This window comes from Camelina sativa, chromosome 19 (genome assembly GCF_030686135.1).
Source record: "Camelina sativa cultivar CO46 ecotype springtype chromosome 19, ASM3068613v1".
NCBI lineage: Eukaryota > Viridiplantae > Streptophyta > Magnoliopsida > Brassicales > Brassicaceae > Camelina > Camelina sativa.
Genome location: NC_141898.1, coordinates 14,199,203 through 14,215,136, shown reverse-complemented (window position 1 = coordinate 14,215,136; position 15,934 = coordinate 14,199,203). Strand labels below are relative to the sequence as shown.

At 33.2% G+C, this 15,934-nt stretch overlaps 2 protein-coding genes across 3 annotated transcripts; both read right to left on the bottom strand.

Moving 5' to 3' along the window:
• Positions 1-373: 373 nt before the first annotated feature.
• Positions 374-2,210, bottom strand: LOC104766403 (uncharacterized). Its single transcript, XM_010490284.3, has 5 exons — positions 1,952-2,210; positions 1,766-1,856; positions 1,126-1,526; positions 789-1,044; positions 374-577 (listed from the first exon to the last, which is right to left on the bottom strand). The coding sequence occupies exons 1-5, from the start codon at positions 1,955-1,957 to the stop codon at positions 558-560; spliced, it is 774 nt and encodes a 257-aa protein (XP_010488586.2). The 5' UTR covers positions 1,958-2,210; the 3' UTR covers positions 374-557.
• Positions 2,211-3,694: 1,484 nt separating this feature from the next.
• On the bottom strand, positions 3,695-6,435 carry LOC104766402 (uncharacterized). Of its 2 annotated transcripts, XM_087502426.1 has the most exons (4): positions 6,224-6,425; positions 5,383-5,607; positions 4,023-5,106; positions 3,695-3,947 (listed from the first exon to the last, which is right to left on the bottom strand). In XM_087502426.1, the coding sequence occupies exon 3, from the start codon at positions 5,085-5,087 to the stop codon at positions 4,029-4,031; it is 1,059 nt and encodes a 352-aa protein (XP_087358552.1). In that variant the 5' UTR covers positions 5,088-5,106; positions 5,383-5,607; positions 6,224-6,425; the 3' UTR covers positions 3,695-3,947; positions 4,023-4,028. The 2 variants fall into 2 exon arrangements, with proteins under 2 accessions (XP_087358552.1, XP_010488583.2); XM_010490281.3 differs by having other exon boundaries at positions 3,695-5,106; positions 6,224-6,435.
• Between the last annotated feature and the right edge of the window lie 9,499 nt (positions 6,436-15,934).

The window sequence follows — 15,934 nt, the reverse complement described above, 5'->3', positions numbered from 1 at the left end:
TAGTAGCTTTCATTTAGATCAGCATCAGCACATGAATTCAAACGTCTTAAATTTAAAATAATCAAATGAGTTTTTTTCTCGATTTATCATTAATTTATTTTCTAGAAAATTTTAATTCCCGGCCTTGTTTCAGTATTCTGTTAAATCTTTATTTTGAAGTCCAATCCATTTTGATTTTTCCGCCAATACCATAAACCATATGACCTAATAACACAATTTTAAATCAGATTATAATTTTAGACTGAATGTTACATCATCCCACTACCACACTAAAAAAATCTTCAATAACAATAACAATGATATACACCGTTTTACTAGTGGCAATCCAATTCGGTCTATCAGATTAATTTTTAAAGCTAAAAAGAAAGTAATATTTGTAAGTTTCTTCATCATACTCAATTCTATAATAGTACATAAAGAAAATTGAAATCACCGAAGAACAATGGTAAAGGTTAATTACAGTGGCATTGGATTTTTACTTGCTAAATTTATCTAGGGATGAGAATCAATTGGTTGTCCTTGTCGTTGCCTTCATCCACCACACCTAATTTTTCTCTTCATAACTCTAACACCACAACTGCAAAATCCAAATTACGTAGAAGAACTTAGACAAATAAATACACAAATCAGACATAGCAAAAGAATATAAATTTTGTGATCAATCACTGTGATTTAAAATGTAAAAACGGGTTTCTGAAAGAAAAACAGAAGTTATATGTATAGGAAATTCAAAAACATTTCTTAGTTCTTTTTTAAAATTAAAATGAAATTGAATAATGTGGTCTTACATTCAGAATCAGTAGTGATCCAGTTGCCTTTCCTGGATCTGCAGTGGTAGAGTGGCGTAGGACCCAAGGAAACAAGGATTGCTGGTGAAGAAACTATAGAGATCTGATCAGAGGAAGAGTGTGTTGTGCAACTCTCACTACTCTCCCATCTCAAACTTATATTTCCCGATACACTACTCATCCTTTTTGTTGACTCTTCATTATTCACCTCTCTCATCATCTTCAACTTTTTTCGGTTTCTCAACTCCATCATTATCTGAAATATCATATATGTTTAGTTACTAATCCATTTGAGTTATCTAATGGGTTTGAGCCAATGAGAAAAAGAAAAACAGACCTTAGGAGTAAAGAATTTGACAGCTTTGTCGGATTTGGCTGCTGCAGCCCATTTGATGAGCTCCTTCATTCTTAAAAGTGTGGCTTTACCTTTGCTCTGTTCGCTTTTCGCCTTCTCTTTATTGGTTTCGTCTTGTTTCTCCGGTTCCAAGACTTTGATAGCCTTTTTAGGATCAAACCTTGTTGATGTCACTTCTTCTCCTCCTCCTCTTTGTGCTTTCATCTTTGCCATGGTGCGAACTAGCTGTTCCCTCCTAAAGCTACTAACTCTTCTTAAATTCAGTGTGCTATAGAAACAAGCCTTTGCTACATCTTTTCTACACCATAACCAGATTCCTCTGTAACTGTTTCTATGTTTAGACCCTCTTGTAGATGATCTTCTTGTTCTCTGATCTGTGTAATCTTGATCACATTTATCAAAGTATTTTGTCAGAAAACACAATGGTCACTATAATCATTACTAATTAGCCAAAAACTTGTTTATTAAAATTTTAAAATTACAAGAGTAGATAATCTACATAAACTCACCATATATAATATATAAACAAAAATGTCAAATTTTCTAGTAATAATAAGGTAAGATATAAATATGACCTCTAGTACATTGTGAACTAAGGATCAAGAAATATGTTGTTACTTACTTGCTAGAGTTGTGGTTTGATCAGTGCCACTGACTGAACTGGACTCTGATCTCCCCGTTTCCTTTCCTAACTTAAAGAGCCATTGAAAGATCTGGTCAAAACCCACAAAGATTAACTCTTATAGATATGGTCCTTTGTGTTATGGACACATGTGAACGATATGGAACACATGTGACTATGACTAACCTCCATGTTCTGGCCGAAGATGCTTTTTTTGTTTTAATATAGTATAGGGCTTGTGTGATTATTCGCTTCTGTATATTTCTGGTGGGTCAAATGTAGATCTGTCCCAAATGTGTCAAACAGATTCCCCCTTACACATATAATTAGAGACTTTGGATCAGAAGATGAAGACAAGAGATGACTTGGGAAACTAAAGAAGATATAAGTGTTTTAAATAATTTGTTTGACTCAATCTAATTTGGGGTGTATACGGAAACTCATGAACGTGGCATTGCACCAAAGTGGGTTTATATACATACACATGCTTCTGTGGGTTGTGGGTTGTAGCTCTACTTCGTATCAAGGCCTTGTTGCCATTTCCCGCAGCCACACACTTGTAAGTTAAGTCATTTAATTTCATAGGGTCCCTCAAACTGAAATATTTTCGAAATTAGAAATTTCTAGAAGATTTATAGCATGAGTACATGTGTATGTAAGCTCTCTCCGTTTTACTAGTTGTAACTCAAGTCACTTGTTGGGGATAGATTTCAAATAATATAATACTAGCTAAGCGTGGCACGACACATAGACTTTGGATCCGTAAGAAGTCACGCGAGGAGCCATCTCCCGCATTAGAATATCAAGTGTTAGGATCCCTTTACTGGAAGTTACAAGAAAGTAACACTAGTATATAAGTAATATATGAGTCAATCCGGAAAATGCTTGCACGAAAACTCTTGCTTGTAGGCTAGGTTCTGAGAGGGAAATGAGGGACAAAGGCAATTTTGTCATAAGAATTAGTTTTCTTAATTAAGAAAAACAGCAGTAAAAATGTGAGTAATATGAGAAAGTTGATAATCAACATGGGCTATTCACCCAATTTTCCTAGTTCTTCATAAAAACAAGATAATCATGTTTAGGGAGGGTTGACCAATTCTATTCACAAAATGACCGGATGTTGTCTGCTTAATCAAGACTAATTCGTATATAAATATTGTAAAGGGTCTACGAAGAACATGCAAGAGCCACATGGAACATTTTTAGTAAAGAGTTCATTACAATAATTGATAACTTACATAACTATTTTTAATACCTTTAGACATTCATTCCCAATTAAAGCCGAATAAACTTTAAGAGAGAAAATGTTATACGATTCCATATCCTTAATAAGATCGACGGGACAAAATCTTGTGGAGGTTATTGTGTATTTGTGTGTAGCTTTGGTTCTTGTTTGGTACAAGAATTTTGATTGAAAATGAAAGCAAAAACGCACTTACTAAACTTGAGTGTGGGGAGACACCTTTCGGTATCGATTTAAATTCCAATGCCGTTCGTCGAACTCTGCGAGATCGAATGTGTTACGGTTCATGCCCGCATGTCATAACGTGTGACGTGGCCCCATATCAACCCTCTACATGCTTCAAGTACAATTATATGTTATGATTTGGTGGTCCTAAGTCACAATTACGATATCTAACTAATGTCGTGGTTGGTTTTAGACACATGTGTTACACTTGTTCATATAGTTTCTACGTCTATCTACCAAACCAAAAAAAATTGGTTACATTGTTTATAAGAAATCTTCAATGACTGCTTGGCCAAGTGAAGAAAAAAGTCACAACTTTGTAATTTATTTGACTAGTGACAATTTTTTTTTTTGTGTGTGCCAAATTAACCAAACTTGAGAATTCTTTCTTTTTAGACATTTTCTTATTTATGCTATAATTTCCATGTACTTGTCCATTTTAGATAAAGGATTAACCTTAGTTTAAAGAAACCAGCCTCCTAGATAAAAAAAACTTCATAGTTCATAGCAACAACCCAAAAAAAAAAAAAACATTTTTCCATGTGAAACAAAAGACATTGTATAGAAACCATTACTTAGTATACAATGAGCGACTTAAGAAGGCTCAAAATGACATTTACATAAATACCAAACAATCCTAAGGCTCTCGGGTTTTCAGCAAAACCTTTTCCCTTTTGCATCAGCCTGGTTCTGACCCGAGAGATATCATAGCACCTAAAGACAAAACCGGTTTCAGTAATAACAAAGGTTTCTACAACCAAAACCCAATGATTTTATATTTAATTTTACCAAAGCTTATCGCGGATGATTTCCACTTGATCTAGGACGTCCAAATCTTCGTCTTCTTCTTGGAACATGAGTAGAAGCATCACCTCCATCGTTCTGCAAACGCAACTCTTCATCATCGTTGTTATTATGTTCATCTTGTAGACCCAAAAGATTCTCCCCCCAAAGGTATCGTCTATCTGAAGAACGGCGATGATTCCTCCATGCCCTTGACCTGTGAGATCTTGATCCACCGCCACTGCCACTACCACCACCACTAGAACCTCCATTGTCAAGAGAGCCAATCATCTGAAACAGTACCAATGTAGTCCACAGGTCACTCCCACCATTTCCTGCTGCTTCCCTCTCACCTGGGAACCTATCTCCGTTTTCTATAACATAATCTCCTACTACAACAGCACCAGGCATGGCAGAACGTATTGCACTGACTATATCTCCGTACTCCCTCTGGTTCTCAAGCCGCCTCCAAGCTCTCTCTCTTGATGGATCAGTGTCTGAAGGACGAGTTGTTGGGTGTATCCTTCTGGCATGGCGACGCAGATCTTGGTAGTTGCCAGTAAATGAGCAAGATTCTCGGGAGCAACTTCGGTTCTTGAGATCAAGATACGTTCTTACTTCTTCTACAACCTTCCATCCTAAAACAGTACCCCGGCATAGAGGACATTTCAAATTTGAGATATCTTCAGACGGTTCTTCTTCCTCCTCCACTCTTCTTCTCCTCCTCAGAGATTCAGAATCCCCAGCAGAGCCTCGGTGAAAACTGCTTCGACTGGCTGTGCCATGCTCGTATTGGGATTCATTGTTGTATTCCCTTGAAGCCAAGTTCGCCTGGGGAGTAGGGTCGTTTGATGATTCAGAGTGCAGTTTCTTAAACCTGTCGAGGCAATTGGAATGACGGTAACTGGTATCACAGATGTAGGACCTGCAACCTTTGTCATGAGAGCTGCACAGCAGTAGAACAGCATTATGTGGGTGATCCATACAAACAGGACATGAAACCTCATCCAGTTCTTTGTGAAGAGCATGAACATCTGACTCGGTACTTAATTTTCGCTTTACACCAGCCATCTTGTAAGCACTGTGTAAGCTACTCACGCATCGAGAAAGTTAGAAACACTGAATTGAGGTTTAAAAATACTAATGTTTTGTTTAGTCAAATGGGGAAAATTGCAAGACAAATCTCAAATCAAGCAAGTAGCAGCAAAAAAAAGTCAAGAACATATTGAAGACCAAAATTGTATGTAACACCATATATGATTCTCATGTCACATCACCAAAAACAGAAGCTATGAATATCTGACTAGCACAAAAACTAAGACAAGCGGAAGAATCTTTACACATCAAAAAGAAGCAATAAGCTTACCGCAGGAGAGCAGCCTGTTGAAAATTCTACTTTCTTACTATTTGATCGCCTGAACTTGTTTAACTTTACGACAAAGATCACTTGTTAAATTGCTGAGCAAATGCAACCACCAACGAAGTAAACAGTTTCAAACAGAGAAAATCCTTGAGGGACAACACCAAATTCGGCATAAATAACTTAAATCACTACTCGCTAATCCGCAGGGCAACCCAATTGTCCTAAAACCTGCATTAACATTATCGCATACCATTAAACACATGGTTGGATAATAAACAACTTTATACAATAAAAACACTGTCAAGTTAGTAATCATGTAAACTAATTGCATCATCATGGAAAAATAAGAAACTAGAACCCTAACCTTGAGAGACATTGGATTAGCAAGAAAAAAAAAAAACCCAGGCTTCGACTACAATACCCTCAAAACTGAGAGTTTAGACAAATCCACATCATCAGAGTTCATTACAAAACCATAGACGAATTGACAGGTTTTGGCTTAAATAAGAAACTTTTCTAACTTTTATAATTCCCAAAGTTCAAAACAACACGAATCCAACTTTAAACATCTGGAATCTAAGAAAAAAATCAGGTTCTCTTATTCCCTAAAAGAGAATTAAATTAACCCTAAAAACCCCCCCAAATCAAAAATACCCAAATCTCATGTCAAAATTCACAAAAAAAAAAAAAAAAATCAACGACAATCAAAGGCAGATATATATAACAATCCTCAAAAACATATAAATCAAAATTTCAAACACAAGAATTAATCAATCGATCCATCAAACAAAAACAAGATCAAATAAAAATTGGGTACGAACAAAAAAAAGACGAGGAAAATTACAAATTGGAAATTGTTAGGAGTTGTATGTTCGTCTCCCAAGGTTTCGATTTAGGGTTGATTCGCTCTCTCTCTAATTGAGAGAATTGGGATGGTGAACGATGGTGAGATTTATTAGGGGAAAACTGGGTTAGGCGAAACAAAGGACAATCGATGATTTCTCCACTTATTTATTATTCTTAATATTATTATGGTTATCCCAAAAACATTAGCACTTGCGTATTTATATTTTTATAATATTATTATTTTCCCACATTATTTTAAATCCAAGAAAATTACAAAAAAAAAAAAAACTGTTTTCTTTTTTTCCTTCCAAAAAAAACGTATCTTTGCAAATTTACCCTATGGTTCAAAACAATGCCTGTTTAACCCACAAAATCAAACTTAAAAGTTAAATGAGTTATATGTGTATATATATATGTTTGGTTTTTAAAGTTAGTAACTCAACTGATCGCGATATGTGTCAATTTTATCATATATTCATAAGAAAATTCAAAATTTAAACAATTTTAAAATATAAAATGATAAATTTAATATGTATATGAAGAAATAATGCTAATTCTACAAGAAAAAGGATGATTATATAAATTATACAATTAATAAATATAATACTATAATAATTAAATAAATTATAAATCAATTATTAATCCTAAAAGAAAACGGATTGTAAATACTCACCGCTATATAAACAAAGAAATAGTCTCATAAAAAATAATTTCTTCAAATATACCACCATTAATTTAACTTTGTTCTACTGTTAAAACTTTTTCTTTTAATTTTTGTAAAAATTAAAATTAATTTTATGAGGTTATCTCAATTTTATGAGGATGTTTCATATTATAAAATAAAACTATACGACAATTCTATATACTATCTCATATTTTCTATTTTTTTTGTCAAATTTAATTATAAGGCCAAACTTTTCTAAAACAAATCATATGTTTATGTAACTTAGAACATATGTTTATATGCATATATTCTTCTTTTAGTTTATTGGGATTATTAAATTTACCTCTAATTCATTTTTTCCTTCTAATTTTCAGGATACCTTAAATTTTTTGAGAAAAAAGTAATGAACTTATATGAATTTTTTATTAATCTATACTAATAAAAAGTAGGAGCTATAAGCTCCTAAGGCCGTCCACATAGGATTTTAAACAACCAATAGAAATTTAACATATCACTTATTAACATTTTATACAATTTCCAGAATTTTCTATATTAATAATTATTTTAAACAACCTATCATTATTTGACATGTCATTCATTAATATTTTTTAAATTTACAAAATTTTTTAGAAAAAGGAAAATTTTAAATTTATGGAAATCAAAGAACTAAACACAATATCCCACATCGGTTAGAATTTTTTTAGACAATGGTTAAGAACCAGTATAAATAAGGTTAATATGCTTCCAACAACGAATGAGCAGGAAATCTTGATTTATCAGGCTTTCAAGTTTAAAAGTTTTATTTGGTTTGATCTGGTTTTTTATTTGATCAAATTAAAACTTTAAACAGTTTCAAAAAAATATTATAATATTTAAAAGTTCTTAGCTTTTAAAAAGTTTTTAAATATTATAAGTTTTAAATTTTAAAAGTTTAAAATATTATAAATATTGAAAATTTTTAAAAGGTTCAAATTTTATATTTCAAAACCTTTTAAAAGTTTAAAAAATATTATAAATATTGATGCAAAACATAAATTATCTTATTTATCTACATTTGTGCTTTTTATTTCTTATGAGCGGTAAAACATATTTTTGTGTATGATTTTATAGATGAGTTGATATTCTTTCATTAATTTTTTATTTTTGGGTCTGAGGAAGAAGGATTGACATTGCAAGACCTTAATTTGATGTTTGAGTCACATGTTTTATTAGCTATACATAGGCATGACCAGGGTTATGGTTGTCACGGTTAAGGTTTATTAACCATTGGTTATGGTTAGAAATTTTTGTAACCTGAACGAGAACCGTTTAATAAACGGTTACGTTTAAATACGGTTAGGGTTCAAGCGGTTACGGTTATTTGATAATATGATACGGTTAATATTATTTGATGATATAATATAATTGATATTATTTATTTATAATTAATATGTTCTTATAGTGTACTCATATTTCTATATATCATATGATTCATATTAAATAAATAATTATTAGTATATTTATTATGTTTATAAAAATTATAAACCAAGTAAGGATTTTGGTTTGAGAAGTTTCTAAACGCGTGGATCTAAAACCAAATAAGTATATGGATAAAATTGTCAATAATTGGATGCATGTGTTGACTATGCTAGTAATCATTAATTTCACAAATTTTATGAGAAAAGAAATGATTTTGTTCTTGGAGTTTGATGGGTTAAGGAGTTGTGTGGTAGTCTAAAAAAAGGTTTTTCAGTGGAAGAATATGAAGAAGTTGACGAGGAGGAAGAAGAAAAAGAGTATAACGAAGAACCAAACGGTAAAAGTTATGATGACAATTAACACAAAATTTGACAATGAAAATGACAAAAAAGAATATGAAGAATAAAAAAACATGAATAAAAAACACGACAACATAGGTGGTAGCGATCAATTAAATATGAAAACGAGTTAAATTCATGATTATAAAATTGTTTCGTTTTTCTGGATGTCAAAGAAAATGGTTTAGGATATTTGAGGTCATCAGTTTGATTTGCCTCGCCTGGACGTCAAGTTAAATTTATGATTTTTTTTTATCAGATTTGATTTTATAACACAACTGATTTTTATATTTTTAAAAATTGTGTATCTGAAATTTAACTTTTTTCCTTAGTACTAATTTTAATTTTTTTTATGAGATAATATTTTATTACCGTAATCAATCATATATAATTTTTATCAAAATATATCAAATATACCTACGCTTAGCGTGGGTTCAAAACCTAGTTTATGATAATGTTAGTATAGTTTTATTAAAAATTAGTTGGACAAGTTGTAAAATTCTTACGTATGAGATAGCAGTTTATGGAACAAATATATTTAAGATAATTTTAGTTTTTCAAGTATGAGATAGTATTAGTTTTTTTTTCCTGTGGGAGTTGTGTTTTATTAATTATTAATACTAAGTAAGATATAAATTTGATATAATACACATATTTTAAGATATGAAAATTATGAGTCTTATCCACTGAGATTGAATGCATATAATTAAAATCTAATTGTATTATAATGTAATATAAATTTAAATTTTATTGCAAGATGGAGTGTTAATTCTAAATCATAATTCTTTTTTAAAAGAAACTAAATTAAATATAAAATTATATTTAGAATACTACTCAAAATTTAACGTAGTTCTCTTTTTCCTAATTCTAGTGTATAATATAAGTTGTACAGATCCCTTTTATAATAAAATGGAAGTACACAACATTGTTTTGTAGACTATATAATTTTAATAAGTTTGTTACAAATAGATTATACATTAATGATAGATTAATTGGTTACAAATAGGTTATACCGAAAATCTTAAAGAGAATATTCTAAAGAATCATATCATCTAACTTACCATATTAATTTCCTTTATTAAATTATTCATCAAATAAAATCTTTTGATATCTAACTTAACATATTAATTTGTTAATTATCATTATACTTCACCTCTCATTTTTATATATGAGCCTATTTTGTGAACCAAATAAATTATCATATTATTTATTATAATTAAAAAATATTTTTATTTCTGGATATACCATAAGTTGAATTTTTAAAAACAAATATAAATTGTTCAATCTATACAATATTCAAGCTTTAGTAATATTATTCTTTAGAAATAATATCTATTAAATTAAAAAAATTACTGAGTAACGGGTCAAAATTTGAATATTTAAATTCAAATTTACAAAATTATGTCTTATAATGACATTCAAGTCATGATGTAGAATATACATTGTTGAAATAACTTCACATATATAATCTAATACAATATATTAAAATTTTATTTTAAAATCGAAAATAAACAAAATTTTGTATAAAATAAAATTTAAGCAGTGTTATAGCACGGGTACTTATCTAGAATCCTTAACAATATAAAACTTACAAAATATTTATATTTTTTCAAGCCATCATATTTAGCATATGATTTTACTGCATAATTTTTTATCCAAAAAAACTTTTAAAAAAAATCACATAAATTATATTTTATATAAAAATTACAATATAAATAAAATGAATTCCAACCCGTGCTCTAACATGGGTTTTAATCTAGTATGTATAATATAAGCAGAGCAATTAACAAAATACGCTAAAGCATGTCCGGAGGGGACCACTACGGCTCCTCTCTTCTCAAGAATCCATACATCCCTTATCATTGTATGGACAGCTATCTCTCGAGCGCAGGTTTAGGTTCGGCCTCAATGGGAAAATAAAATGGAGCACCTAACAACGTATCTTCACAGACCAAGAACTACGAGATCACCCCTTTCATTTTGGGGTGACGGAGGGATCGTACCGTTCGAGCCTTTTTTCATACTTTTCCCGGGGGTCTGGAGAAAGCTGCAATCAATAGGATTTTCCTAATCCTCCCTTTCCGAAAGGAAGAACGTGAAACTCTTTTTCCTTTCCGCAGGGACCAGGAGATTGGATCTAGCCGTAAGAAGAATGCTTGGCTGATAAATAACTCACTTCTTGGTCTTCATTATTTGTGGCATATGAGGACTTTTAAATGTCCGTATAACGGATATAGCACATAATTTTTATTAACCTGCAGAATGGCCCGGCGCCCGGGTGATATCATGGACTGGATGCTTCACAATGCATTCAAGCTGTAGAGGCAGCAGATTCGTCGAGCGTCATATGCATACTGGTAACATTGGTGTGGGAGAGAAAGGTACTGAACGGGAGGCTTAGTGACATTATGTTTTCAAAAATTAAAACCGCCCAATACACATCTTTTGCCACTATCTCCCTATACTCTCGTAAGAGACTTAATTTTCATTTGGATTTGCTGAGATCTACATGAGTATCAGGAGCGTCTTATGATTATGTGCCATGTACATGACTGTTGATAACACTCATGTTGTCAAATGTGTATTTTCAACTGTCACAGTCTTGAAGTCTCAAATTAAACACTTCGGGTTTGTGTTTTTCATCGATAATGATGTTTGTTTGTTTGAATGATTTTTTTTATTGTAGATCTTATTCTTACTCGAAACCTATGAGTGCAAGTTCGATACACGTCCTTTAGCATCAAAAACATCGGTATGTCCTTCATACATATATACATGTCATATTATAGATAAGGCTCTAATAACAATGTTTACAATAATAATATTCAAACACATCTTCTAAGAAGAATCATCAGTCTCATAATGAAGAATGTAGGAAAACTCTTCATCGAAACCAAGAATGTTAGGAATCATTAGTCCCATGATGAAGGAAAGGTTTATAACGAAGCATACATATATATATTTTTTGTGTGACTCACTTTTCTCATGTGATGAGTTATTCCAACAAAACTTCAAAACTATTGACGTTGTTTTTTATCATATAATTTTACACTGTTACAAATTTAAGAATCCCACATTTTTGGCTTTGTATTTTTTTATTGAGAATGAAGTTCAAATACTCATTTTGGATGCAGTTTGCACCAAAAAATGTATTAATTTTGCTTTAAAATTCTATTTGTTTTGCTTATTTATTGCACATAATTCCCTAGGATATAATTTAGTATATAATCATTTCACACTGTGTAAATAACAGATAAAGAGTATTTGTTAGCTCACAAGATGCTAGCACAACAACAACTAAAATAAAACTTAAAGAAACATGAGTTTTAACTCAGTATTTAGTATTTTTAACTCAAGTATTTTAAAGTTAATTACTATCAGTTTCACTCATTATTAGTATGCTAAAATAAAAATATATTGATTTAATTAGTAAGTTCAATAAATTTATGTAATATTGTTTATTACTATTGTATTAGGTTTCGCTTTGCTAAATGGCTTGTAATTTCCCTTTTATTAGATTAACAATGGTAATAATACTTAAATCTTAATACTAGGCAACCTTAAAGCAATGTAATAATGGAAGCAAAGGGACTGGATTGTATGAGAACAACATACTGCTTGATTAAGGTATCCTTTTGATCACATACAACTTAACTAATGTCAGAAGGGATATTTATAGAATTAGGTATTTTGTGAGTTAAAACTTTGAGATAAAGCATTTTTACTTGTAGTTGTGTGATTAGGCATTTTTAGAGAAGGAAATTGACTTTTTGCCCTCTGTCTTTTCTCCCAACCATCTCTCCTTCGCCGATCAAAACGAGAGGAAGAAAAAAATAAAACCAGTGCTTCCTTTTACCACAACCATAGCTTCTTCTCACCACTGTGCTCTATCGATCAACACCATCTTCGTCACTAACAACACCAATTCCTTTGCCTCTAAAACAAAAAATCGCTTCGCCAACACCATCTCAGATCCAAAGATTTCAATAGATTCAATCTGTTTTGTTTTAGATGAAGAAAACTAAACCCTAAGGAGATAATATTTTGTGAACCCAAGAGTTCTAATTATAAAGATTAACAATCAAAATTTCCAATCTCATCTAAAAATTTACACTATAAATTTGGGCAGCTGAATCATCACCACCATATTGTTGTTCATCTGATCTCATCACTAATTAAACCATAAGTGGACTAATACACAGTGAACCATATTCACAAACCATCGTTGGTTTGTATTTTTTCCACCACCAACACCATCTCAGAGAGATTTAAGAATCAGAAGAAAATAAAACATGCTCACGGCCAGGAGAGAGAGAGAGAAAGAGAGATCACAACGAACAGAGAATTGAGCGTTTATTGAAGATGGGCAATTTGGTAATTTTGTTAAATAAAAATACTTATTTCTGCAAGTATGGACAATAGCTCCTAAATCCATAAAATTCTGAAAAAAATGCCCAATTCTATAATTAATCCAATGTCAGAAATTTGTGAAAGAATCATTACATGAACCCATGCTTGAACCATCGTCATCTTTGTTTTCAAGTAGATGTGTTCTAGCGGAATCATTCTCAGTTAGATGTTCCTCTTCTTCAAAACAGCACTCTAACCTGTTGTAGAATCGTATAGCTACCAGCATGAAGCAAATCACCACACCTGCATTTGCAGTTTATTTTTTTTTATTTTTTTTTTGTCAAACCACTTGTATTCATTCATTGATCAGAAGATAAACGGTTCATACAAGCATAGTGTAGAGTACATAAAGAGAGAGCATTCCCTAATGCCAAAATAACATAGAAACATAAATAGATAAAATTGATCAGCAATAATTTCTTGAGAGCTTTGAGCCAAAATCTTGGGAGAGTTTCGGTACATGAGAGATCAAGAATTGTTGATCCTTCTTCCATGAACAAGTCAATGGATGATGAGATAGCCGTTGTCATGAGACGAATTGGCTTTAACAAAGAGGTCAAATCTGTACTTCTCGGCGGCTTGAGAAGATATACACGAAGTAGTAGATTGACAAGGTTTTGAGCAAGGCTGAATGTGGCATGATGCTTGAAGATTAAACAGGAGGGTTCATAGTTCGAAGCCAACATGGATAATAATACCAGGGTTCTCAGGGAGTTAAAGTAACGCCAAAGCAACAATGGTCTTAGTTGGAGTCCATAGAGTTTGTAATCTTGATCACACCATTGGCTAAAGTTTGGCGTCAACAGATGAAAAAATGTAGCTTACCTAGTTTTACATGGATTTAGAGATGGAACAACAACTGATTTGTCCCCAAACTTGATAGATTGAACATGATATGGTTCGTTGATCACGGAGTTTGGGTGTAACATCCGCGAACCAGAATTTGCATTTTTGGTCTGAGTGTCGATCGACACCATGGGTGTGTCGATCGACACCATGGGTGTGTCGATCGACACTAACTGTTCCCGATTTGACTGGCTTGTTTTGATTGTTGATTGGTTCGGTTTGGTTCAATTAGAAATCCCTAAACCGACATATTTAAGGGGTGGGTCGACGAAAAAGGGTTCAGAAAACTTTATTTTTGTCGCCGCTGAAGTGTTTCAGAGAGAAAAAGGAGTCTTGTGAGTGTTCTTGAGTTTTGGAGAGATTGTGGTGGTTTCTGAGAAGATTTGTTGCTAGAATTGCATCAGAAGCTTGCTAGGAGTGTGTGATAGCTGTTTTTGAGTCAGATTCTCCTGCAAAAGAGGTGAGTGCATGACCATGGCTTATCTAAGCTTGAGAATTCTATGTTTCTTTGTGATTTTAAGTTGTTTGATTGATTCCTTCCTTGCTTGTGGTTGTTTTGGTGTTTATACATCCTTATGTGGCTTATGGATGAGTTTGGGATGATTGGAAGGCGTTGGGAAGCGGAGATCTGCAAGAGAGTGTCGAGGAAGACGATGCTCGGCATCAGTGTCGATCGACACCTTCGGTGTGTCGGTCGACACTTGTGCGAGGACGGCTCGGGAATCTTTGGGAGTGTCGATCGACACCATGTGGAGGTGTCGGTCGACACAACTAGGGTTTTCGGGAGGTGTCGAGCAGGTTTCGGTCGACACCAGGTTGACAGTGTCGATCGACACTGGTGTGGTGTCGGTCGACACCAAATTTTGTTGGTCGACGATTGCTTGTTTCCTGGTTTGATTGTTATTGTTGATGATTGCTTGACATTTAGATTCTCAAATGCTTGTGTGTATAGCCCAGTAGATGGGAGGATTGCCTCACTAAGTATTTATGATAATACTTAATCATCTCAATTGTTGTTTGTGGTGTGCAGGTAAAGGCAAAGTGTGATCGTGGAATCAAGGCGATGAGGAGGAGGATGTTCTAGAGGCTTGATTGATTGTGGTGTAGCTATTGTTAGGTTGCTAGTATTGAGTTGATAGAACATTGTAGGATGTTGGAACTTGCTTATTTCATTGTTAGTTTTGGATTATTGCAATGTTGGTTATTGGATTGTTAATGTTGGAATTCTTATTGGTTAATGGATTTGTTTTGTTATCCACCGTTGTTGATTGTGCTAGGATGTTAGTGGATATGGGACCACTAGTGAATTATTATAAAAAATAAAAATAAAACGGGAAGGGTTGTTTCAATGGGGATATGAGATTGAAGAAGTGTCGGTAACCATCGTTCCTTGGAACCAGGGGCATAATGCCTTTCTTCCTCAAACCCTTGGTGTGGCTAGAAGCTAGTAGCGAGATTCCCAAAAGCCTTGAGCTGAGATGTGCAAAATTCGTCGAGGAATTGCTTTTACCCAGGTTTTTCCATTGATAATCCAAGACCCAAACCATGGATGTCGATAAAAGTTGAGAAAGGTATCTCATGCCTTTACAAACATAATATTAAGCATTTTTGATAATGGGTTTAGGAAAAGTTCAGAAATTTTGGACCTAGGTTTAATGGGCTGACGCTTGGACAATTTTAATGGGCCGATGACAAATTTTGGGTCCATCAAGAGAAACCCTAGGGTTTCTTTCGTTGACCAAAACCTGGTTAGAGCGCAGCGGCGGCTGGTCGGAGAGATCGATAGGATTTGCGATGAGTGGTGTGTCTCCGGATGCAGCGGGTTTGCCAAGCTCCAACGGTGTTGTTTGGTTGAAGCAAATATCCAGCTTGAAAGGAAAACCTTGACCCTGAAGTTGCCGTGCGCCCTCGGCGTCTCTTCTCGGCAAGGCACAACTGAAGGTCCATGAGGGATCTCTCCTGCCTACAACGAAACCGGGAAGAAAGAGTTCTC